The sequence below is a fragment of the Archocentrus centrarchus genome, chromosome 13 (genome assembly GCF_007364275.1).
Source record: "Archocentrus centrarchus isolate MPI-CPG fArcCen1 chromosome 13, fArcCen1, whole genome shotgun sequence".
NCBI lineage: Eukaryota > Metazoa > Chordata > Actinopteri > Cichliformes > Cichlidae > Archocentrus > Archocentrus centrarchus.
In genome coordinates, this window is record NC_044358.1 from 19,382,714 (window position 1) to 19,410,221 (window position 27,508).

At 40.2% G+C, this 27,508-nt stretch overlaps 1 protein-coding gene across 1 annotated transcript in view; it reads left to right on the forward strand.

Annotated features, from left to right (window-relative positions):
• Positions 1 to 4,676: 4,676 nt before the first annotated feature.
• Positions 4,677 to 27,508, forward strand: part of pitpnm3 (PITPNM family member 3) — a 115,440-nt gene continuing 92,608 nt past the window's right edge. Inside the window, exon 1 of the mRNA XM_030744689.1 lies at positions 4,677 to 5,177. Coding sequence (XP_030600549.1) covers positions 5,153 to 5,177 — 25 coding nt within the window. The 5' untranslated portion in view covers positions 4,677 to 5,152. The remainder of the gene's footprint in view (positions 5,178 to 27,508) is intronic.

Consider the following 27,508-nt stretch of genomic DNA (forward strand, 5'->3'; position numbering starts at 1 on the left):
AAGTGAGGAAGCTCTGACAGTGACTGGGAAATATCAAAACAATAAAATGATCAGAGTTGATTTACGACTATTTTTAACTTTTATAGTTCAGGAGTTGTTTAAAATACAAATGGGTATATAATTTCTAACAGAGAACAGGTTAACAAACCTTACAGTAAGGCCAAACTGTTTTCACCCTTTAGGCTTTGCTATCCTCTGTGCCTTTGATTTTTCAGCACCATGCGCAAACACATTACCGTGAAAAGACCAGAATTAGAACAGTTTTGCTCATTATTATAATTTCAAATGATCACAGAGGTTCGACCTTGCCACCAGTCAGCGCTGACTCATTATCGGGGCTAAATTCAGAATTGGTCAAGACACTGGCTGCAACATATTCATATGTGAGGGGCGCACTTTGCAATGCAGGTGCATTAAAGCTGTTTTGTGGCAGTTGGGTCGCTTTTGCTCGTGTGTTTACAACAGATGGATCCTCGCTTGTTAGTCGTGTTTGCCGTTCTCGAGGGATGCTCTGTCGAAGCTGACGTATCTGAGATGCTGGACATCACTGAGCAGTCTGTCATGCAGATACCACCGTGGTTTCATTCTTGTATTTCCCCCTTTTTTTCAACTCATTTTGAGGTGCCATTCACCATATAAGATCTCATTAAACACACGACTGGAGGGAAGCACCCGTCACGGCTTTGCTTTGTCGGGATTAATAGTACCTCTCAGATTGAACTGTTTGTTATGACGTTATATGAATCAAGTAAAGAAGCACAGTTCTTGCAGAGAGCCAACTGAACTCTCAGTGATGGATTATGAGGCAGAAAAGATTATCGGTCAAACTCAAATCAGACGTGTATGTATGAGGCAGAGTGAATATGGTGAAGTCATGTAGAAAAACTTGATATTTTCCTTCTATTTTTTACTATAAGATAGAGAATAGACTGACACACAGAATAGCTCACTTCAGCAGGAGGCACAGCATGACCTTTCTTTGATATCATGTTTGATCAAAGGGTGGGAGAAGTAATGCGCTCCACTTGAAGTAGCAACACCACAGTGTAAAAGTGTTCCATTATTAAGTAAAAGCCCTGCATGCAAATGTGGAAAATGTATTCAGGAGAAAATATGGATAAACAAAGTATAGCCTATTGAAACAAAATAAAAGGGAAAGTTCTCATAATGCATGATGATGTCAAATGTTGATGTCTTTGATTATTATAGTTGATGCAGCATGTTGCTGCAGGTGGTCAAAATGTAATGCTACTATAGTATCTAATTTTGACAATAAGATAATGTGATTTGTACATCAAACTAGGAAGGAACTGCAGTTAGAAGATTATAAATGTACTGTCATTTATATGTAAAGAAAAAAAAAATAATGCAGCCTAACCTGTAGGTACTTAGGGGAAGTAAACATAAGTCAGTTTACATGCCAGTGCAATTTACTCAGTTTAAAATTAAAATTATGCAATTACACAAATGTTCACTGTATTAAAATCTGTTTATTTTGCTTATTGCAGCTGTGTTTCGTGTTACTATGAATGATGAAACTGTTAAGTGTTAACTTTTTAGCATACTTGAACCTCATGTCATTCCAGAAATTAATTCTCTGTCGCACATTGTATTTAATTTGATCTATACAGGTCCATAATTTGTTGGACACATTTTTTTGTATTTTTGCCAGCACAGTGGATCTGAAATGCAAAATGTGAATGAAGTGCAGACTTTCAGCCCATAAAACCAGTTTTACATCAAATTTTGCATTAACTGTTTAGAAAATACAGCCATTTGTACACACACACCATTTTCAGAGGCTCAAAATTAATTGGACAATTAACTAACAGCAGCTTCATTTCCAGGTGAGACCTGTTCCCTTGTTATTTCGCATCAAATGAAAGAGACATGATATCTGAAGCTGATCAAAAGTGTTGAATAACTTTTCAATCTAATTACAATTAGGTCTTGCATCAACTGACTTTCATTCCTCTTCAGAGCATACCTCCACCTGTACAGGCTCTCTTCCACCTGCTCCCTACAGATCACAGTGCTGTCTGTAAACATCATAGTCCATATAGACTCCTGCCTGGCCTCATCTCTCAACCTGTCCATCAACATTGCAAACAAAAGTCTCATAAAAAAAGTATAAATTTCTGAAGACTATAAATGGCAGCAGCCTAAGCAGAGAAGCCCAGACCTCCTTCTCCATAGCCACCTCCACCAGCTGATCTGGGGGGGGGGGGGGGGGGGGGGGGGGGGGGGACACCAAGGCGTTCCCAGGCCAGTTGAGAGAGCTAATCTCTCCAGTGTGTCCTGGGTTTCCCCCTTGGCCTCCTCCTGGTAGGACGTGATTATTTATAAGCTTGACTTTGTATTTCCTCCCTTGTTTGTTTTTAATTTACTTTATTTTTCTGGTATCTGTTTTCATAATGCTTGAATTCATCATTTTCATAACTTTATACTGGTGTGCTTTCTTGGCCATGTCTCCTTTTTTTAAAAAAAGGATTTTAATATCAAGAGACTTCCTGGTTAAACAAACTTTCAGTTGTCTTCTCAACCTTAAATTCATTCCCACAGGCTCACAGTACTTCTCAAAGGCTTATAATATGATAGTAAGGACAAAAGGGTCACAGAATGAATTGTAGGCTTAAACAGAAGAATAGTAAGTATAGCTGCTGTGTGTGTAAAATAGCAGGCCACTTATCATCCAACAGCACTTGAGAGTGTAGGAATACATTCAGCTGACAATCTCACTTTGTGTAAGAGTGCAGTGACATACAGCATAATAATAGTTATTTAAAAAAAAAAAAAGAAAAGTTTTTTTTCTTTAGTGCTTCTGACTCAAAGTTCTAAATGGTGCTTTTCCTCCCAAAAGGTTACTGAATTCTTTTTTAAGGACAGAAAAGAACAACATATCTGCACCTTGGGCACTAAATTCGGTTTGCTGACTGCTTGTACTGTAGTTTATGAGTCTTCAGCAGCTGAAATAAAGCCTAACGCTGCTGAAACAGTTCTTTCATCCGTTTTTCAAAAACCCTGCAGTGTTTATACCAACAAAAAAACATTTAATGTGATTGAGTTTCTTCCTGCCTTTACTTTGTAAGACTTTAGTCATGTTTACGATGGATTTTCACCGCCTAGACTTGGGCTCTAAATTACCACAGAGATCTGTGGGGTTTTTATTTAATAGTTGTGTGTTGCGGGGAAAAAAAATATTTCTTATTGAATACTGACATCAAATAGGATCAAACGCCACTGTCGGGAATGAAAGCGCTGCTTTGAGTTGTGTCTTCAGTGGCACGGAGAGAAGCCTCCTTACAAAAGAAATTCACGTAATTTAATTAGCCGTTCTTTTCCACTTGGATCCAGTCAGTGCTGCCATTTGGTGTAATCAGAGCTATCTGTCTTTCTGGCTTCCTGGCCTTAAGGCTTTTCCCTATTAGTTTTCCTTAGTGGGGATTTCAGCTCATTGTTCTACACCAGAAGTGTATTGGCATTGGCTTCCATGATAAATACAAATTGGCAGTGTGTATTCCTGGTAGAGTCTGGTAATGCAGCATGTCAGGCTCTCATATTCCAGGGTGATAGTTTGGCCACAGGCATTTTCCTCCATCAATATTCATTTGTGTGGACATGACTGCCAGTTGATGCCACAACTAGACCATCCCTACGAGACTGTGTGATTTCATGTGTGGTCACATGTGCTGATGCGAGGCTTAAAAGCAGCAGGTGTTACGCTGACCACTCGACATGCTGCCGTTTAATGTGTGCCATAAAGAAAAGCGAGAGAAGCCATTCTGCAGCCACTCCGGTCAAGTATTGCAGGAGTGGAGGCTGAAATAAGCTTAGGAATGAATTGGAGGAATCCATTAGGTAAAGCATCTGTCAGATTAAACCAGATCTCACAGCTGGATTTGAAGGATTTAAAGCTGCTGAGGGAAACATGGTTCATGTGCGTCACTCCCCTTTTATCCCTGGAAAGAAAAGGAAGGGAAGAAATGTGTGTGCCGACGGCTTTATTTTGATGGGGTTAGTTTTATTTTGAGACACTTCTTCTCAAAGCCCCACAGATTTTCTTCTCTGCCCGAGTGGCTGCCCAAGACTGACCAATCTGGCACCTGCTGCTCTGTGATGGATGGTTTACAAGGGTGCTGGCTCTCACCCCTCCATCCTGTTGCAGTATCCTTATGCTCTTCCTCTTTATGCCTCACATTTTCTCCATATCACAAATTTACTTTTTTTGTGAGTGCCTTCAGCCCAACTCTATACAGCAAAAGGAAATTATGTGACATCAGAATGCCTTTAATCGACTCTACATTTCATATTCTGTGTACATTTGCTATTTCATTCAGGATTTATGAGTTTGTTGTAATTTTCCTCTTCCGTATATACCAGTGCTTTTTAATTAGCACACACGCCACAACCTTCCTTATTCAGTACGTGCAATTTCTTCAAAGACTTCTGCTCTGAGAGATCAGATAAAACTGATTTAAACTATCTAGGCTAATTAAATGAGGCGTCCCAATGACAATATAGCTGGTTAAAGTGCTTTCTCGTTCCAACTGCTCTTTTCCATGCAAAGACAATGAACCAGCTGCTTTTTTAGTCTTCATTTAGGGTCCTCCTCGAGTGTTTTGCAAAGTCAGAAGACGGTGGTAGGAAGAGGAAGACGGACGCCCTTCAGCAGCCGCGGACGTGCGCGCACCGCTGGAGGCAGTCGAGCTGCAGACCGGAGCCTTCCTACAACTCTGGCTGCTGTTCGCGGCGGAGAGGAGAGAAGGACGGGAGCTGGGTGGGCATGACATGTGAGCCAAGTCTGCACAGAGATACAGCACATAGCCCAAGTATGTCTGCGGCAGGGGCGGGTCGATGCTCCGAGGGACTCGACTCAGGTGACTGAGAGCACAGCTGCAGATTACTCCTGCTCTTTGGGTTTCTTTCTGTCTTTTCCTCTCATCGCTGAGAGGGGACCTGTGAGGCAGCTGTAGACCTCCGCGTGCCCGCTTCACCCCGCTTCAGCCTGGCGAGCGTCAAGGTGCAGCAGCCAGGAGAGGGACAGAGGAAGAGCCCATGTTTAATTAACTATCCGACGAAACGGTGCCGCGCAGAATAACGTGACGGCATTGCCAAGCGGACGCAGAGACAGAGACACAAGGGAGAGGACACTATGTCAAAGGAGACAAGAGTAAAAGGTAAGAGGACACTACATGCGTGCTCTGTGCTAACAGGTAGAAACCTGCGTCTCGTGCTGCTGAACGTTGGCGCGCAGCCGTGTGCTGCATGGATGGAGGCGATCCGTAGGAATGCGCTACGGTCAAAACAGAGCCCTGCATGTGAATCTGGTGGACCCTCCAGCCTGCTCCGTCCTTAAATCAGTCACACAGACAGTCAGAGAGCCTGTCTGACCGGCTTGGCTCTGCGTGTCCGCAAACGTGTTACAGCAGGTCTGCGTCAGGTTCTGTGACGCTGCTGCTGCGGGGTCAAATCTGGGCAGGTGAGGGTGCGAGTGACCTACAGGCAGACCCGTGTTACTAAAGGTGAATGGTCGCAATACGCATCACGTGTTATATTTGCAACTCGAACCGGAGAAATAGACAGTAATTCGCAATATAAACATCAAGGACAAAGTGCAAGAGAACAGGAATAATACAGGGGAGCGCAGGGGATTGCTAAGAATAGCTGGAGGTTTTTCATGCAGCTCATTTGATTGTTAAATTGGATATGTGGAATGTGAAAGAGTGACGGAGCAGCATCAGCAGAAACCTTTGAAGTCTTGACATTTCTGTGGCATAAAAGGTTTATTGTTGACTGAAAAGATTGGTGTGCTGCTCACATGTGCCACCTGTTTGCATTTGTCCTCTTTCAGCTAACCTGTTAGAAACGAAGTGCCTAAAAGGACTGTTCCTAGTCTCTTTCTGTGCACCTGCTGCAATTTTATAACTAGTGAAAGCCCCAGATTTATTTATTTTTGCAGTGCATATAAGCCAGATTTTAGTGCTACAGTGTCAAATCAAGCAATCAAGTGGGTTTACAACCTGGATGCATGATACCATCAGCAGGCTTGTGATGTGAGTAGTCTTCTTTCATGCTCGAAAGCCTGTGAGCAGGTCACCAAATCTCCTGCAGCTTCAGGCTTAGAGTGGCCTCTGTGCTCTGACCTTTTACATTAGCTATGAGTGGACAGAGAATTTTCCCGCAGGGATCAGTGAAATATCAAATCTTTATTACTACAGGTGGTGACAAAGTGTCAAAACACAGAGGGGATGTTATTCAGTGTGGTTTTGGGCTTTAAAGGAATGATTCCTCTGATTTGGTGCCACTTTGCTGTGACATCCAAAGGGGAACATTTCTAAAGCAACATGAATGAAGTAGTTCCCTTTTGTCAACAGTTTGATTCAGACAAAACTGCCTTAACCTTACCCACAAAATTCCCTCTTCAGTACCTTACCTTCAGGGAGAACTTGTTTTCTTTATTTCTTCCCTCCTTTTAGTATTTTTTTTGTCAGTTATTTTTTCCTGATTTCAGGGAGTGTATTAGTACAAAGACAAAGTTTTTATTTCTTTACCATTTAAAAAACTGTGGAAATATTTTGGAGTTCTGTAAAATTCTGCACATACACTGATTGGCCACTTGATTACTAAGGGGCCCAAAATGTGCCAAGAAAATATCCCCCACACCTATTACACCACCACCACCACCGCCAGCCTGAACTGTTGCTACGAGGCAGGATGGATCCATGCTTTCATGTTGTTTATGCCAAATTCTAAGCCTACCATCTGAATATTGCATCAGAAATTGAGACTCATCAAACCAGGTGAAGTTTTTTCCAATCTTCTACTGTCCAACTTTGGTGAGACTGTGAATTATAGTTTCAGTTTCTTGTTCTTAGCTGACAGGAGTGGCACCCAGTGTGGTCTACTGCTGCTTCAAAGAGATGCTCTTCTGCATACCTTGGTTGTAACGAGTGGTTATTTGGCTTACTGTTGCCTCTCTATCAGCTCAAAGCAGTCTGCCCTCAACAAGGCACTTTCTGCTCAGAGTTCTGTCACTCACTGGATAGTTTCTCTCTTTCAGACCATTCCCTGTAAACCCTAGAGATGTGTGGGAAATTCCCAGTAGATCCGCAGTTTCTGAAATAGTCACACTCTGAAAAATCACCTGTCTTCCCCATTCTGATTCTTGGTTTTAACCGCAGCAGGTTCTATTGACCATGTCTACATGCCTAAACATATTGAGTTACTGCTACGTGATTGGCTGATTAGATATTTGCAATAATGAGCTGATGGGCAGGCGCACCTAATGAATTGGCCAGCAAGTCTATGTCCAGTCAAGTCTTCTATGAGCACTGAGAAAGATGTTCCACTAACTTCTGCTTAGAGGCAACATTGCTCTTCTTAAAATCTGAATATATGCCCTAAATTTTGTCACTTGAAATAAAAAGATCTCTTCTGCACATATTTTTGCCCCTAAAAAAAAAATTACCTGACAATGTTGAAGTGAGTTCAGTATTAAAGCAAAATCTGAACCTAAAGCGTGATGCTGATCTGAACAAAGACTGACAGCACAGCATGTATAACAACAGTTTGTGTGTTTTTCATTCAACCATCAGTGGCAGGACAGCTGATGCTATAACAGGTGGAGCAAATTTGGGTTCTTGCCCAAGGACACGTTGACACATGGAAAGGTTGGGGATCAAACCGTCAACCATGTGACCAGTGGACAACTCGCTCTACCCCATGAACTGCAGCCTGCCTGTAGCAGCCAGGCTCCAGAAATCAAGCAAGTAGTCTTATTTTTAGTAAACAAATCAGCTTCTCTGGATGCACAGAAAACCTTTTTTGCCTCCTTGCCCGCTGTAGCTGGATGTCTTCTCCAGTTAATCTTAATTATATCTCTCTGAGCCGTGCCGTAAAATTCACTAGCTAATGGAAACTATGCTGCGCGGCCTTATATTACTTCAGCCTTCTTTATAAAATCATGTGAACCCTGCGATGCTCCAGCGGGCTGTTGGCAGATTGATGGCGATGCGCAGTTTGTGTGGGGTTATTGTTAGCACAGCCGTACATCAAGCATGCCATGCATCTGTTTTTATTAAATATCATTTGACCTCAGTTCACAGCATAACTTGTGAAGTAGAACAGCTCCCGTTGAAACAAAGAGGTCCCATTGAAACGTTGCTCTTCAAAGTCCCAACAACATGGACAGCACCGATGTTTAATTTCATAGCTTTCACTTATGTATGCCGATCTTTGTCATTTTCAATTATAGGAGCCCTGCAGGGGATGCACTGCTCATTTAAAATCCTCTCTTGACTCACTTGCGAGCAAAATCTTTGTTATAATCAAGTGTAGGGACTGTGAAATATAAGGCGAAGATAATATGGCTAGGCCATCATTAAAGTGTAACAGCTAGTGTTTATGATCTAAGCTTTTCAGTTTGTACTGCCTTTTTCGGCTTTTGCAGAAACATGGCCTCATGCCCAGATTCACTGACTGTCTAGCAAAACAGATGAGAGCCTCAGTTTTAATCATCCAAATACTGAACGATAATTAGAGCGGAGTAGTAAGGATTTAGGAATTATGAGAGCTGCGCTGAGTAAAGCTTTGGTCCTCAAAATAAAGCAGGTGTGACTCAGTGTAAAAAATATTAATGGATTTTTCAGTTCCTAGTCATGCTAGCAGAATGACTAAGGATGGCACTTTTCTCCACACTGAAATATCTCAGCAACTATGGGACAGTTGTAGAAATACGCCACAGTTTCTAAAATGTAAATAACTGACTTTCATCTAGAACCACCGTAAAGTCAATGTTTTAATATATCCTGTGATATTTCTCAAATTTTTCTGGGTATGTGCATTTCAAATAAAAATATTATATTATTCAGTTTACAAAATATTTTCTTTAAATAAAGATTAGAACAATACTGGTTCATGCAAATGTACCTGTGCCTCTGGTGACCCGGCACCATAGTAGGCTGCCACTCTTTCTGTCTACCTGCTGGTAGACTTTTCTCATCTTCAGTCTTGGACTTTAAGAAGAACTTAACAGTTTTTAGGTACAAATAATTTAATTGGATAACACATTTAACACCGCATGTGAACGTTAAAATTTGCAGCCTAGGTCCAACATTAATGTTAACGAGTTATTGTCAGCCGTAGCCCTTAACGATGACTTAATTAACATTAATGTGTGTGTCAGACAGGTTAACATTTAGAACTGTTTAATACTTAAATGGTATTCAAACACTGACCTCACAAAGTTATTCATAAAGACCGGCGTGTCAGTGTTTAAGATGCTTCGCCAAGTTTGCAGTGGTGCTGTTATGAAGCTGTGTGTCAGCTGGAGGAGGCGAAGCCGGCACTGTTGGCATCAGTACTGTTGCAAGTAGTTGAGTATCTAAACTGATAGCAATTTTTAGTATCAATTAATATCTGAGCGTTAGTTTTTTGACAACTATGCACTTTATATTGTAAGGTAAAGACCCCACAATGATTACAGAGAAAACCCAACAGTCAAAATGACCCCCTATGAGCACTTGGTGACAGTGGGAAGAAAAAAAAACTCAATTTTAACAGGAAGAAATCTCCAGCAGAACCAGGCTCAGGGAGGGGCAGATGACTGCCGCGACCGGTTGGGGCTGAGGGGAGAGAGACAGGACAAAAGACACAATCAAGTCTTATCATGCTTTTTATATATATTATTTGTCTCTCTAACAGCTTGTAGTTGCATTAATGCCACCTTCTGGCAATAAAAAACAAGAAATGCCACATCACAAGCGCTTAATGTCTTTGAATGTTTGAATGGCTAATTTTAGCACAAACTTTTGTACAAGCCTTTTTTGGCTTCTGTACAATCCTAATGACTTTGGTACTCCCCTGAAATACAGATGTACATGTTTACACCTGCAAACATCTACTGAGCAGCTCCATATTACATTTGATAGTTTATTTTCTTTTAACGTGACCTCTAATCCAACCAGCTGGTGTGGGAATTCATACTTCAGTTTTACACTGGAGTACATGTACCAAGATACTGCTTCCACTGTAAGCTGCAGCTTGGAGCCAGACAGATATTGCGGTGCCGTATCTCTTAGGAAATTTTTCTTTTCTAATCACCTTCGGTCATCTTTGTGTCCCACTCCCTCCGAGTTAAACTCTTAACAGATTCCTACTGTTTGTCCTCTGTTTGACTTCACTGACTATTCCAAGGCTCAGTGTAAGATTGCACCTCTGAGTTTTTGTATTTCTCCGAGCTGATGAAACTGGATCAACCAGAAAGCTTTTTTTTTCCCCCCAATTGCTGTCCAAATAAAATAAATGGGCAGGCTACCTGCTGTTTTGCTGAGATTTACTGTCAGGCTAAAAATAGCGCTGGATGATGCTGTTGAATAGTCTCTCCTGCTTTCTTTCTGCTCCTTCCTCTCGTTCTCTGCAAAAACGAATAAGGGGAACGGCAGTATTTTTGTGTTAAATAATGCGTTTTGTGATGTTGTCTCATCCCAGGGAATAGACTGCTGGCACAATTTCTGAAAAAAATTGATTTAGTTTGGCACTGTCAGTGATTCTCCAAACCCAATTCTTATCACTCAGTTTAAGACACGATGAATACTTTATATATTGTATTATACTGCCAGCGCTAGCTGTGTAGTGTCGTCAAACTGGTAAAACAGTCCCCAGACAGGCTGTTTAACAAACAGCACCACAATGTTCTCTGAATTCTACAGAGGCGTGTGCTAATGCATTCAGCCTGTGACCTCTGTTATTTTATTTGATCATACAAAACAGTGTTAATATCAGTTTAATAGCTGTTTGTCATGGGGTGGCACAGTGGGCTTGTGTCAGGGAGCGGTGATTCACAATGCACACAGCAGCTAGGCTGCTGCCGCCGCTGTTTGAGGTCACAGACGAGGCAGTGGCAGGGGACCGGCTCACCTGGAGCATGGCAGTAGTAGACTTGTCATCTGTCACAGCCGAAAGTCTCGATGTGACAGTAGTATGGAAGGCACAAACGGTGTTTTGTGTTTTTCGCTTTGCTGGATCATATTCGCAGAGTCCAGAAAAGGTTTTTCAGAAGCACAATTACTCAGCTTTCTGACGCTGAGCTATTAGCAAAAGCACTTTGTTTAACATTTACGCTGTCCTGCCAGCAGGGAACAAAAGCAAGTTGATAGTTGTAAATGATAATTGTGATAGTTGAATTTGGGCTCTCTGGTCATTAACATTGCTCAGGGCTTCAAACATAGGGGCCCGAGTTCAATGGTCAGCCACTCTGATTAATTGTCCAGCAGCTTTTAAAAGCTGCAGTTAATACTAGAGATGCAGCGAATGCAGTTTGTTAGTGCGCTGTGCACGCCACTATTTGCCAGTGTGCATATGCTGGATGCATTAAATGGACCAGGTCATAATCAGACATACATGAGACTGACTGGCTGGTCACCTGTTGGGCCTGAGGATGCTGGAAATCAGCTGATTCTGGTCCCTGGCCAGTTGATTGGTGAAACAAATGTCGTTGGCTCACATTAGCTAACAAAAATGACCAGTAAAAAAATTAAAAAGTACAATATTTAAAAAACAAACAAACAATAATGTAAAAGATTAAAAATACTATATTACTTTTGTTTTTACATCTTGTTTCTGCTTCTGCTTATTTATGTTTTAAACACAAACCAAACCGGACATCGTTTATATAATGGTTTGTTTTCTTTGATTTCTGTCTGCAGTTATATTTCTGCTGCCTGGTTTTGCAGTGCAGTGCAGTGCAGTGCAGTGCAGTGCAGGGACTACTTTACTCTCAAGTACTAAAATTCGGTTTTAGGCCACATCTCTATTTATATCCTATCCAGTTCCAAATGATATCACCGTAAAATGTGGACTTCATGATGTAAACGTCATCCTCAAGCAAGACAAACAATACAGCAGTACGTGGCCATTATTGCACAGACGGACACAAAACAGGCTCAGCAATGATAATCATCGCCTAGTCATAGTGTAGCAGTCCATTAACAGTCAGTTGCAAGTGTTGATCTGTGCAGCTGAAGTGTAGATAATAGCATCCAGGAAGGTGACCGAAAAACTTCATGAGGCGAGATCAATCTAGCCTGTGTCTCTCATTGATTGTATGGATTGATTTAAGCTTTGTGTGGAGGTTTAATTACATTACAGAAACTACTACTAATAGTTATTTCTAGGGCACAAAGGGCCAGGTTGTTTATTGTTTACTATGGGATGATTGCTGAGGTGGGACAAAGAATCTGCTCAGGACTGCATCTAGTCAGTTCTGTCTTTACTGGCCCATGTTTTATGTTTAAATATCAACAGTTTCCTCCTTTTTTGTCCATTCACAAAAGAAAAACTAAATTGGTTTTCCTCTTGACAATGTAGATATCACACTCTGCAGTGGCTTTTCCAATATTCACTCAGAAGTGGTTTGCACCACCAGAAAGCTTTTCTACCCTTCCTGCCTGCCGCTGCGCCCTGTTGCTCTTTTGGGGGCTGTTAGTTGTTTAGACTTCCTTGAGCAATTATAAAATGAGGAGACTGGCACTGGTGTGGCTTACAGGCCATCTGGGTTGGAGAGGAGACAGGGCAGTGAGAGACAAAGCTCCGACAGGAAGACATTTCTTTAGGTAGCAGCTGATCAAAAGCAGTTGAGGTCTCCGATGGAGTGATCCTCGGTATGGGGCCATCTTCAATACTGAAGAGTTGCTCCTTATTTTCAAAACCCATAACACTTTTAACCTTATGCAGGCTCATTTTGCAGCAATTTTCACATTCAAAATTGCAATACTTTCATCTTGCCTGCACAAATAATCATTATTAAGTGTCTAGTTCAGTAACACACAGCAGTAAGAATGATTTTGTAACAGTGGACTGCGCTACAGGAATATTTTTTTCTGTCCAAAGCTGAATGTGAAGTTTGTGGAAAGAGGCTAGATTAAAAACAACAACAACAAAACTATATATATACATTTTTAACCTGTTGATTTTGTCTGTGTGGTTTGGCTACTTGATTGGGGCAAAAACTATAATCCTGATCATTCTAGTTAATTTTGAGATCATGATTGTTTAATATGATTACATGATGATTACATTTTTCTTGAGCTTTAAACATAAGTCAAATAAAAAACGAAGGCTTTTTTTCTGTCTTTTTATCTAGAGCACAACTAAAGACGCCACAGCGTCTCTTCAAATTACACACAAGGTTTCCTTTGTTGTCTGAGTTGTAGGCAACAGTAAGGCAGGTCTGTCTGTCACTCTCAGCTCATCATGTGTATACATTGGAAAAGTTTAAATGCCTTGGGTAAGCTTCATTTTTCAGTATCCAAGGACAATGCTATGAAGGGGAGTGCTTTAACTTAAACCACAGTCTTTTCCCAAACAGGGACACACTATGGTCTCCTGGCTTGCAAACTTTCAGTACACAACCTCCTCTTTAAAAGTGAATTCTTATCTCTAGGCATACAATGTCGTGTTGGACGACAGTCAAGGCACAGGAACTAAAGGACACCTTGTGCGTAATTTGAAGACGTCAGCAGCTCTTCCTACAGAAGTCCAGTGTTTGATGCTCCCGGGAAGAGAACACGCTGGGCAGGAAATGAGTTTGGTGTTTTTTAGGGAAGAGTGAAAGTGCACCGCTGTAAACAAAAGTGGTGCACTGGATTTTATAACCCAAGACAAAATGAGAACGCAGTGTTTTATGTTATGTTTTTCTTTTCATAATTGTTGGTAGCCAAACAATAATCTAGCAGATAATTAAGTTCAACTTGAATAGTCAGTTTACATCAGAGTTATTCTCCACATAGCTTGAGTCAGCTGTGCAGAGGTGAGATGTTATCTTCTTAGGAAGGTTTTTGACATCGATGTTGATGCATATTATGTATTAGGGAAGCTGGAAAGATGAATGAGTTCAATTATAAATCTTTCAGGAGCTGCACCAGAGCAATTTCTTATTTCTCTCCTGGAGTTACCATCCTGAATCTCTAATTTCAAATCTGCAGCTGCTGCTATCCAATAGAAAAGACTGGCCCTGTATTAAAGCTCTGCAGATTAATGTATGCCTATTAAGTTTTACTTAATGGAAAAAAAAAGTGTGATGCTGATGAATCAACACAAACCAGCGACGAGAGTTACTGCTGAGCAATCAGGTTACAAATCTCACAGGATTCCTTTGCATAATCTTTAAAGTTAGTATATTGCATATGATAGTATCTCATTGTATAACAAATTGTGTATTACAGTTAAATGTGTTCCATCTATTGTATGAAACAAAATTTAAACATGTAAAAGTAAACTTTTAATTCAATTTTATTTATATAGTGCCAAATCACAACAAAGAGTCACCTCAAGGTGCTTTATATTGTAAGGTAAAGACAATAATCACAATCAAAACGACCCTCTATGAGCAGCACTTGGCGGCAGTGGGAAGGAAAAACTCCCTTTTAACAGGAAGAAACCTCCAACAGAACCAGGCTCAGGGAGGGGCAGGCATCGGTTGGGGCTCAGGGTAGGGTGGACAAAAAGAGGAAGTGAGCCAGAGATTAATAACAGAGTGGAGTATAAACAGAGAGAGTGAAAAGAGGTGAAGGAATGAGTACATCATGGGAACCCCCCAGGAGCTTATGCCTATTGCAGCATGATTAAGGGAGGGTTCAGGGTCACCTGATCCAGCCCTAACTATAAGCTTGATCAAAAAGGAAGTTTTTTTTGCATTTTTGGCCACAGCAGCTTTTATCAACAGTGGAGACAGGCTGGGATGCGAACCCGCTCCGCACGCACCGCAACGCAGTATGTATATGTGGTTGCCGGCTTCACCACTAAGCCACCCATCATAAAAATAGAGAAGGTGTCTGTCCCAGATCTACTTTTGAGTATCCTAGGAACCACAAGTAAGCCAACAAACTGAGAGCGAAGTGCTCTATTGTGGTTATACGGTACTATGAGGTCCTTAACATAAGATGGGACCTGATTATTCAAGACCTTGTATGGGAGCCAATATGGGAGAAATATGCTCTCACTTTCTAGTCCCTGTCAGGACTGAGTTGAAGACTTTCAGGGAGCTTTTAGGACAGGAATACTCAGCTCAGCAAAGCTCTGACGCTTTGTCAGCCTGGCTGCTGAAAAGAAACCTGGGGTTGTTCTTATTTTCTTCAGTCACTGATGAATAGTAAGATCCTAGTTTTACGGAAAGCTTTTATTTATAGAGCAACAAATTATTTTTTCCAGGCTTGATGAGCATCTTCTAAATTAGTGAGATGCCATTCCCTCTCCAGCTTATGGGTTATCTTCTTTAAGCTGTGCATTTGTGAGATATACCAGGGAGTCGAGCACTTCAGATTTGAGGCTGTTTCAGAGGAGCCACAGTATCCAGAGCTGTACGCAGTGAGGATGTAAAAGAAATAATCGACAGCATTTATTCCCCACTGCTGTGTAATCCATTAAAGTAAATGTTATTAAGAAATGATCAGACAAAAGAGTTTTTTTCAGGGAATACTATTAAATATTCAGTGTCTATGCCATATGTCAAAACAAGATCCAGAATGTGATTAAAGTTGTGGCTGGGCTCATTTACATTTTGAGAGAAGCCAACTGTATCTAATAATAGATTAAATGCAGTCGTTTTCAGCATCTTTTTTAAAGTCTTAGAAATCAGATAGGAACTCTGAGTCAGGACCAGGTGGACGATAGATAATAACACTAATAAAACAGGTTTTTGAGTTTTCCAATTAGGGTGAGCAAGGCTATGAGTCAGGCTTTCAAACAAATTAAAACTTGCTGTTCATGAGCTGCTAGTCATTTCAATAGTTAGTCTAGATGTTAGGTGTCAAAGAATCCACAGGCCCCACATCCTGGGGTTACAGGCATAATAGTATTCCAACAATTCCACATTCTCATCTCTTGTCCACTTATGCCGTGTTCCCACTTATCGTCAGTGCGTCCTGGTTCTTCAACATCTGACTTGGATCTTGTTAATCCCGGCGACGTCCGAGCCGGTATGACCTCAATTATATATCTCTTGTCACTATACTATCCAGCTGCATATATACCAAAATGCATTGATGATTGGCTGATTGGATTTTTGCATTAATGAGAAGTTGAGCAGGTATACCTTAGGAAATGGCTAGTGAGGGGATATTTTTTGTGTACATGTACACAAAAAATGGAAAAATTTGGTCTATTTATAAATTCCCATAAGAGCAGAAAAAGACAAGTGATTGTAAATGTACTTAACAGAGATGTCATGCTCATCAGTGCATGTCCAGGAGAGGTTATAATAACGTCATACTCATAACATTTATGGTTTATTTTGGCCCGGTTTGTGGCAAATTTGGTTTGTGACCATGGTGAATTTTTTTTTTAGCACTACCTGGGGCACACTTTACTCCTTCTTTTTCTTGCTGCATGTTGCTATTAAGAAGGAGACCAGGTGCAGTCTTTGACTAATGCACATATGCAACTTCTCTGCAAGTATAAGCCCTTCATAATCACCAGAGAAAATGGATAAAGCTTTCAGTGTAATTAAGTGCCTACTCAGTCACCAGAATAAGAACTGTGCATCGAGTTTTACATGTGGGACAGTGTAAGATATTGCAAGATAAGAAGTACTTGTTAGTTTATTTGACCTCTTTTTTATTTACAACTTTTGCTTTATATGTAAGACGTGTGAATCCTGTAATAAATAAGTCCTAAACAACACTTTGCAGGTGTGAACACACTCTTATTTAACATGTGAAAACCTGTAGAACATGACTATCTGAGAAGAATATTGGGTTATAAAAAAAGGTGTTTTCGCAGCAGTAGTTACTGCATTGCATTGGAAATAAAACAACCTGTTTTTTTAGCAGCCTTTTTGCACCACTATGTATAAGTACATTTTTAAGACAGTTACTATCTGTACTCTGCAGGATTTGTTCCTTTTGCTCCACTTTGAGATGCAAGTTTGGTTTTGGGAAAAATGCATATGAATAGATGCTGTGCGATTCTGGGAAATGATGCCCTCCTGGAAAGCCACTTGCTGGGCTATTTAATTGTAATTAATGCCAGGTGCATGATCAACTCACAGATGGTATAGATGAACTGCCACATCCTCTAGGTACTTTACCAGCTAAGGAACCACAGAGTAAGTACTTTACTTTAGTAGTTTGGAACTTCAACTTGTGCGATAACTCATCTTAGATGTCCTGTGTGTATCCTCTTAACATGCGCAGAAGCTTTTATGTATTTTGTCTCTTTTATTTGCTTTTTTCTAGATTCATTACTTCAAGAATTAAGCAAGTTAATTTTAACAGAAATGCTGAGATTGCATGAGAGTCGCTCAGTCAGCTGTGCAGACTGAGGTGAGATGTTATCTTGGTAGTCCTTTTGGCAGAGTTGTATTTTATGTATTAGGGAAGCCAGAATGATAAATGAGTTCAGTTATAATTCTTTTAGGAGATGCATCAGAACTGTTTCCTATTTCTTTCCTTTCCTGAATCTATAATTTCACAGTCGCAAAAGCTGCAGCTATCTAATAGCAAAATTTGCCCCGTGTTACAGTGCCACAGATTAATGCATTTCTACTGACTTTCACTTAAATATCACAAAAACACTGGAAATCAATGGAAAACAGCATATAGATTAATAAATTATAGGGTTTATTTAAAAAGAATAGTCTGAGTCAGACAGAGATTTTTCTCCCACTGCGAATGTCATATAACAAATGAGTCATGCAGGATGAGAGATGTTCTTTGCTCACTTTTTATACTGTTAGACTTGATGTTGCTTTTGATTTATAAGTACAGGCGAGGCACACACACAGCAACTTATCACTACAAGTACAGCTGGATATTGATTTAATTTTATTAATTTCCATTCCAGTCCTGTTTATTGATTTAACTCTTTAGATATGCTTGTCTTTTGGGGTGCCTGGGTGGCATAGTGGTAAAGCCGGCGACTACATACACATGCAGCATTGCGGTGCGGGCGGCGCGGGTTCGCATCCCGGCCCGTCGCCAGCTTGCCCGCGTGTCTTCCCCTGTCTCCTTCCCCCATTTCCTGTCTCTCTCTACTGTGTACAAAAACGCGCAAAAAAAAAAAAACTATTAAAAAAAAGATATGTTTGTCTTTTTTTGTAAAGCTGTTAAACCCATTTGCTTTAACTACCTTCACAAATGAAAATAAAGTCAATTAGAAATCTGCAGATTTGTAAAAAATCATTATTGCCTAAAATCTTATAAATGTTCGAATTCTAAAAGATTCTTTAAACCAGCGTGCAGCATATGCTTCCTCTTTTCCCTTTGGCTCAGCTAACTGAAAGCAGCTAAACACCATTTGCATTGACAGATAAACACCCTTAAAGCAAAACCAGCTGAAGCTTTAAAGATGCAGCCCAGTAGCTGCTCAGAGCTTTATCCAGGGAAGTTTCTTTAGCTAGATGAATAGATGCTACTTAACCTGTCTGCATTTCCTGAAGATGTCGTCAGTGTGTTTGTCTTACCTGACTTTACTGTCTTTGGAAACCTGCAGTTGAGTTTTTGGCTCAGAACGACACAACAACACAACAATGTTATAAGCTTGCATGATGCTGGATTATGCTCATCCATCCATCCATCCATCCATCCATCCATCCATCCATCCATCCATCATAGGGTGAAAGGCAGGGTACACCCTGGACAAGTCAGCAGTCTAATAATTAGCCAATTACATGTATGCCTGAGTGTTTTGTAAGGACCATAAGCCATCTGTAGGGTTTACCGAGAATGGTCTGAAAAAGAGGAAATATCCAGTGAGCAGCATTTTTCTTATTGATGCCAGTGGTCAGAGGAGAATGGCCAGACTTTTTCGTGCTGATAGGAAACTCATCACAACCAAGATATGAAAAAGAGCATTTCAGAACACACAACGTATCAAACCTTGAAGCTGATGGGCTTCAACAGCAGAAGACCGCCCCGGGTTCCACTCCTGTCAGCTATGAACAGGAAACTGAGGCTGCAGTTTGCGGGGGCTCACCAACATTGAACAATAGATGATTGGAAAAACATTGCCCAGTCTGATATTCATTTCTACTGCAACTTTTGGATGGTAGGGTCAGAATTTTACTGATTGTATCAAGGATTCAGGCTGCTGGTGTGGGTATAATGGTGTGGGAGGATATTTTCTTGCCCTTTAGCAGCAACTGAACATCGTTTAAACACCACAGTCTACCTGAGTATTGTTGCTGACCATGTCTGTCCCTTTATACTCATCATCTGATTGTGGCTTCCAGCAGGATAACGGGCCATATCACAAAACTCAAATCTTCTCAAACTAGCTTGTTGAAGATTACACTATATCCAAACGGGCTCCACAGTCACCAGATCTCAGTCAATAGAGCACCTTTGGGATGTGGTGGAATGGAAGATTAATATCATGATCACAAATCTGCAGCAACTATGTGATGCTATCATGTTCAGTAATATCATGGTGTACCTAATAAAGTGGTTGGTGAGTTTATAATTGTATAATTAATTTAGTTATAACTATATAATTAATTAAGTTATTGCTCACTGGACAATGAATAACATCATAATATTAACATATGCAACATTAGTAATTTTTGTGTCCCATCCAGGTGTCTATGAAAACTTTAACCCCTTCACACCAACATGCCACACATTCTGGTTTTAAAGCAGAAATCGTAACACAACTCGGAGGTGTTTGCTCTCCATGAACAGCTTGCACTGTGTTCAGCATCCAGCAGGAAGGGCTGGGGCAGCATTAGCGCTTGTTTGGCTCTGTGCTTTCACCACATGATGAATGTCCAATATTCACTCTTCTTTTGGCTTTATTGTTGGTTTCTAAATATGTGGCTATTTAGCTGCTGAGTGCACTGTTATTTTTTTTCTATTTCTATTTTGTGTTGAGAAAATTACATACAAGGCCTTGGATAGTTTTTTTTTTTTTGTTTTAAACGGCTGCTTTCTACAGCTCAAAAATAGTGCCGGAGCAGCTTTAAAGTAGCAGTAGGCAAAATGCTTGAAATTCACCTGTTTTATTGATTTTAATTATCCTTTGCTTATGTAAAAAGTCAAAACTTTTGATGCATAAGAATCCTGTGACAAACTGAAATCTCTCTCGTGTTCACACATGCAGTGCTGCTACAATGTGCGCCGCAAAGCTCTTGAATCATACCTGTATGCAAGTGGCAGATAAACGCGGTATAACTGGTGATTGCAGTGGAGGTGCTCTGGTAATGGATACTGTCAGCTCACTATAATGGAAAGAAAGAGATGAAAGAAGGATGAATCACAAGCAACCTCATGGGCCTGTGTTGCTGCTCTGAAGGAAAGCTTTTTAGATATTTAGACATGGGTTTCCTTTGAACGCTGTCCAGTGAAGTGCTGAGCTGCTCTCCCTCGGTCTTTGTTAGTTTCCATAACTTGCGCATTCAATTTCAAAGATGAGCTGTTTTGATTTTGCCTTTGATTTTGCAGACAAAAGCAATATGCTCAGACCGACCGATGAATTGCCAATTTTGTTATAACAGATTTTTAGCATGTCTAATTGATTCCCCCAGAAAACAACACCATAAGTAGTTTATTAAAGCTGCTATTATAACTATATAAAATTAGGTTTGGACAATAAAAGTGCTTATTTTGACCTTATAAAGATTGGGATTTTTTTTTCTATAAATATAAGAAAATGTGTATCCAGTCACTGTTGAACTTTTCTTTTTTAAACCAGGCCACAGTATTTCTCTAATCTTAACTAAGTGCTGTGAGTGCATCAGCATACTTGCTGCAAATTAATATTTTAATGCAAGATCAGATACTGATAAGCATCAACATGTTAGGACTTTCATTGTGAGAAGCCTTTATTTCAGAGCACCAACACATGGGAGAAGTTTGCCTTTTGCCTATTGCTATAGCAAAATAAATACTTTTTTTGGGGGGCCGGAAAGGCTTTTCAGCGTGTTTGTGGTAGAGTCTATTTTAATTCAAACCATGATCTTTTTCTCTAACTCTGTAGTTTTGATATCTAAAGCTGACCAAGTACCTTTGAATTTTTGTTAAAAAATAAGTCAACCATGTTTAAAGATGGTCAAAAGGATCAAAGGGTGCCACTTGAAATATTTATTAGCATGGTGTACTTTCCTTCAGTTTGCCATCCATCCATCCATCCATTCTCAACCATGGCATAGAAGAAGATTATGAACCCATACTATTAAAACTATGGAGCCGATACCTGCTTACTCCATAGACTATGTGTAACAGTTTCTGGAGTCTACATTTCAGAGCCTCAGCGTTAGCGTTTTAGCTGCTGCCATGTTGTTTTGGTGGTTTTTTTTGGAGCCAGGCGTTACCAGATTTGAATGAGAAGGTGTAGTTCTAGCAATCAAGCTGCATCCATTAACTGAATGGGTGCAAAGCACAGACACAGATACTGTACCTGCTAATTAGTGCTAAAAATAGACAGGAAAAATACTATAATCTCACTGAAAATCACTATAAAAAATACTATAACATCACCAGAATTGGAGCCCAAACTTCTAGGACAGCCATACCCCACAGCAAACCGTTCTACTTTTACATAACTCCACATACTCAAAAAGCACTGAGGGAACAAACAAATTTGAGAGGTCCCATTCAGTCACTCAAGTTAGTAAGGTGAGGGCTAGCAGGCAAATACTGGGTACAGCTTTTTGTGATTTTAAGCATAGGCAAAATCCAAATGAGTGTTTTTTTTTGTTTGTTTGTTTTTTTTTAAATAAATAAATAACCCCATGCAAGTGTTACGAAGCGGAAAATTAGCTACAGAAACCAAAAGGGTTTTGTGTACGAGGCTGTAAACATGTTGAAGTTGGGCATTTTATCATGGGACTGACTTTCTTACATTCGCTATGTGAATTCTGGGGGAGCTGCAGTTTTTGTCACACATGCATTGGAAGTAGATGGAAGAGGACTATTCATCCTGAAGTCTCAGCAGTCTGACTCAAAATACCAATTTGTAGTTACTGGCTAGTAGGGCTTACTATAGCCTATTGAGTTCCACACACCAGCAAGATACTCCAATTTGTACTGTTTGCAGTTTGCTTGATTATAGTCTGTAGTTCTTCCAAGCCGTCACCAGTATCTGTTGGGATATAGTGTACCATGAATGCCCTGCGGGGAGCTACAGCAATCATTTCCATTTCCCAGCAGGGATGGTATTGCGTGGTGATAGGCACTCTGGTGTGAGGTTTCAGCCACCCAAGCAATTGGTTAGATTTCCAAAACCTAATAAGGCATTCAGAGTGCATGCACAGCTCCAAAAGTAAACTGAATGTGGTAACGTTCACAGAATATTCAGTAGATTGGTATCAGTGCCAGCAGTAGGTCCACTGAATAAAAAACAGCACTTTAAAAAAAACACTTGGAGTGCTTCATAAGGTGACTGAAGGTGTATACAGGGCACTCAACAAATCAAATCCCATGATGGAGCACTCTGCTTGGCTGGTATTTTTTTGTTATGCAGCAGCTGACTTGGTATATTTGGAGAGTAAGAGTTTTGATTTTTTTTTTTTTTTTTTTTAAAGTAGTTCCCTTCCTCTGCTGCGACGCTGTGAATCACCATCAGCTTCTCTTTACACGCTGCATGCGGTTTCTTTGCCCACTGTCCTTTTCAACTCTTTGGCATGCAGGAATGCCTCTTCGCTTCAGCATGCTTTTCACAGCATGGCTCTCTCAAACAGCCAACAATAAAATAGATAGCAGAGTGGGGAATGATGACTCGAATATTGGATACAGGTAAAAACTTGTACCCATACAAGCCTAAAAGTTTGTGTTTTGCCCTTTGAGAATGTTTGTCTGATTTCATGTAGGCTGCAAAGATGACCAAGTCTACCATGCTCACCATGTACAGCAGTAACACTGCTTTATTCCCAACACCAGCTGCATTTTACCATTTATACATACCATATTATTTTGTGGGCTTACAGGTTATGCCTGTAACACTGCATTTTTATCACCATTTCCCCCAAATAGAGCAAGCAGAAGTGGTGTGAAAAATAGATAAATAATAATAATAATACACAGTAAATAAATCCAGAACATCCTTCCCATACTTGCTCTGACACTACATGAACACCACAAACAAATATCAACAGCGTTCAAGCACTGAAGGAGAGGGATAACTATGCCAATCTTCCCATCATCTTTGATAACTGCAGATGGTAGAGAATACAGGGGTTGTTGTATTTCCTGTCTGTGTGAGAACCATTTGCTGCACTATGAAAGCTAGCTATATCTATAATCTGTCTTGTCCAGGATGTAAGCCAAACAGCTCAATTAGGTAAATGAATTACACTAATATACCCATTTTGCACATGAATAAGAAGACTGTCTTTATTTCTATTTCTTCCATCAATTGCAATTCTGTTATTATAACTTAAAACTAATGCAGCTCAAATGGATAAACAAATATATTCCAAATCCTATACCAAGCAAAGAAGCAGAGGTTTTCCTCCATCTCATCTTGTATTTCGTGCTGTGTTTTGATGTCCTGTGCTACTGCCAGAAAGTCAGTCTGACACAAAACATAAAACATAAATGAGAGGGTGGGCAAGTGGGCTACCACAAGCAGGCATACCAGCTGTCTGTTGTTTCATAGCACTCTACTGCTGACTCACTTACAGAATAATAGAATAATGTGCGCTTTGTCTGCTGTACTTACCTGTGTTCCGGTCAAGTGTTTGCTGAGGATTTTAAATGTATTTATAGCTCCTGTTTCCATTTTGTTTAAGTGGGTGGAGACATATTTCCAATTTCAAAGAGAGAAGCGTTTCCCTGGAAATAGCAATCATGTTGATGTTTGGTGGAGTAATTGCTTATTTGTCTGTGAGCAAAGAATTATATTTTGGCTAGATTGCTTTGCTCTGTGTACGTTGGGCTCCCAGACCGGTTGTTGACACAAATTAGTGCTCAGGGATGGTATATAAGAGATTCTTGTGTAATGTGCTGGAAAAATGCTGTTTTGGCTGGCGGTGCTGCAGCTGGCCTGAATGTTGATGCACAATAAATGCTCACTCAAGGACTGGACTAATCCGCACTTGAGCCTCCTCAATCATTCTCCACTGCAGATCTAGGGTAAAGGCTCTGTTGTGGTTCAGGGATCCTGGAGTCCCCAGAGGACAATTTGCTGATAGACAAAGTTGCTGCTGAGTCAAAGGTTGAATAGAAACTTCAGCTTAATCCTAATTTATTAGACCTGTTGACTATTTATGTCATCACTGTCCTTGGGTGAAAGGCAAGGTTATTGAGTCATTTATCCATATTAAGTCCTCTGCATAGCTTAAAGTAGCATTATTATTATACAGCAGTACAGTGCTAGCAAAAATTGCCATTGCAATGAGCAACCAACTAAAGTTCTAGCTTGTGGAGCTTAACATTACAGCAAGGAATCTGACATAAGTTCTCCCCAGCCAGTCTTATGCTACAGACACAAGGGAAAAGAGTGGTTGCAGACCGCTATGATGTGCAATGTTGTCTTTGAAATGGTTGCTTCAAAAATAGGGTTCGGTTCTGCAACCGCTCCCAGTCAGCTGTCATCTTCAAACAGAACGTGGTGCATCAAGGTGGTGATAAAAAGGCAATAAGATGGGTCAGTTTGCAGTTGAATTGCATCAAGCTAGCAAATACATGCAATCTGTTTGTGATAATACAGCAAACAACTGTGATAAATCAGTAAAAATCACAAATCTGTTGCTGTCTGTTGTGAATCTGTTGCTGAACACATACACAGAAGTTCACATTATACAGAAATTCAAATTAACTACTTTTATTCAGAGCCCAGCCAGAACCCCGCAGATCTGAAACAGAAATTCTGAAATTCCTCCAAAAACAGTGATGTAGTTGCTGCAGGATTGCGATTTAAAAGCAAAATGACAGACGTTTGTAAGAATATACCCAGAATACAACCAGTTGAGTCAAGTCCCCCTATTGCAACAAGATGCACTGCAGAAGAGCTGTACTCACTGATGCATACTGACTTAGATTGAGTGCAATGTGTTGGCAGTCTATTTGCATTTATAAATTAGACAGCAGTTGTTTGCAAACCTTCACCAATCTGACTGAGAATGATTACAATCAATCAGTCGGACTGCAGTTTTTTAAAGACAGGTTCCCTCCCATCAGATGACCTGTGCAGTTGCCTTGCAATTGAAAGTGATCGCCCAGAGGCTGAACGCGCAACCCCCTAAACCTCTGGGGTCACCACAGTTACTTAAAATTGGTTGCTGGGTTCAGTGCAATCTCACTGGGCAACTGGTGCCTTTCTATTTTTAGTCTTACTAATATGCACTTAGGACTTTTTTTTTTTTTTTTTTATTAAATACAAAAGCTACACCTGTTAAGTTACCTAATGCAGTGTTAGCAAGCTATTGCACTTTGGAGTTTCATATATATTAAGCTGGAAAAAAGGTTTTAAAAAACGGAACCAGAGAGCCAGGCAAATTATAGAAAATAATACAGTTTTACCTTTTCAGCAGGTATCTGTACACTTATGTTCAATAATTAAGCTGATGGATTAAAATAGACTAGATTATTTTTTTTTATTGTACATTAATTTTTGACATTCAAAGAAAGGCGTTTCTTTTCTTTGTCCCTGGTGTAGGCTGTAAAGTGTAAATAAACTCTGTCATCACCTATTGTGTGAACAGGCATGCACCTGCTCCAGCACACCTCCGCTGATCGTCTGTGCCTGACACGTAGCATTAGAGTGGATTGATAGCTCTAAATCAGCTGACTGAATAAATAAATTGGCAGAATTGTAAAATGTCAAGGTCTTAACATAACACCTGACGGTATGACCTAACACATCACATTATTGGCCATAACTTACAAATTCATACAGCAGTTATGACAAGATTCCTCACAAATGCCGAATAAGATAAAATGATGGGTATGGCATTTTACACTAATTTACTAATTTTGGTGCACACCTAATAAATTCTTTAAGTCTCTGGGCCAATATGGATGTAAACAGCAACTTGACTGTTTGGCAGAGGGACACAAATACAAATACAAGTGTTGCTTCTAGTTACACTGTTGTGTTTTTATATGTATTTCTTCAGTCTTGAAAAAGAATAATGATAGAACAGTGCTGTGGAAGAAATATAAAAATGTAACTGTGGAAGTAAATTGTGGTTGGAAACTGTTCAAAATTTCAGCACAGAGTAAATAAATAGACTGTGTATAAAGTGGGAAAATTTGCATGATTTCTATGATTGACGGCATAATTCAGCAATTTTTTTCCATATACAGTGCAGGGCAAAAGTCTTGAGGCACCCCGGATGTCTTTATATTTTTCTTTCAAGGAGCCAGACTTTCTTGTAACTTTTAAAATTGTTTTGAGCGATAGTTCTCCCAGGCTGTCTGAAGGTCTTTCAGTTTTTCTTTGGACATGAGCTGATTTTTCACTCATATTCAGTTCAGTTCTTGTATCTTAAGCATTTTCAGAGGAATGTTTTATTGTTTGTTAAGCCACTTAACACTGACCCATGACTCATTCAAGCATAAAAAAGGCACCTAACTCAAGAGATGAACCAGTTTTGGCTACACATAACAGACAACTTAGCAAAGAACCAATTTTTAGTTGTACCTTTATGCACTACTAGCAGTCTATTATAAAAACACATATTTTTTTCCCAATTTCTTTATCTGAATCTGTGAAAAATGTCAAAGATAACCCAGTTTCATAGGCATAAAATAGTATTTTTGCACCAACAAGGTGATTCCCAAAGAGCTAATAGCTGAAAACATATCTCAGCATGGTGTGCAGTGTGTGTGCTTAAAATTTGACGAAACTGGACAGGTGGTGGATGAAAGAAGAAGCAGAAAGGCTGACAAAACTATCTACAACAGATGAACAGCATCTGAAAGTCATGTTGTTAAAAAATAGGGGATAAAAAAATCCAGCAAAGACCTGAGAGATGCATTTGACCCTTCTGTTGATCCGTTTAGCCTCATCAGAAATGGTCTCAGTGGAAGGGTGGCTGTCAAGAATGAATTCTTAAGGAAGGAAAATGGCTAGAAAAGCCTGAACTGGACCAAAAACCAGTTGCAGCAGGTCTTATAGAGTGAATCCAAATTTGAAATGGTTGATCCAAATTGTCAGTACAACAGTGAGTGTCTACAGCCATCTGTAAAACACGGTAGAGGCTCTGTCATGGTTTGGGGCTGGTTTTCAGCCAGTGGTGTTGGGCATATTGTCAGAAAAGTACAGGCAGATTTTGATCCACCGTGTAATACTACCTGGAAAGTGTCTGATTATTACCAGCTTCATTTTTCAGCATGAAAATGATCCCAAACACACTGCCAATGCAGTAAAATTAGAACACACAATGGAACACTATCAGTCATGGATTGGCCTCTCCAGAGCCCAGACCTCAACATAACTGAAGCAGTGTGGGATCAGCTTGACAGAGAATGGAACAAAAGGCAGCCAGCATCCAAAGAAGAGCTTTGCATGTCCTTCTAGAAGCCTGGAGAACTTTTCTTGAAGACTAGTTAAAGAAATGACAGGAAAGCTGCCT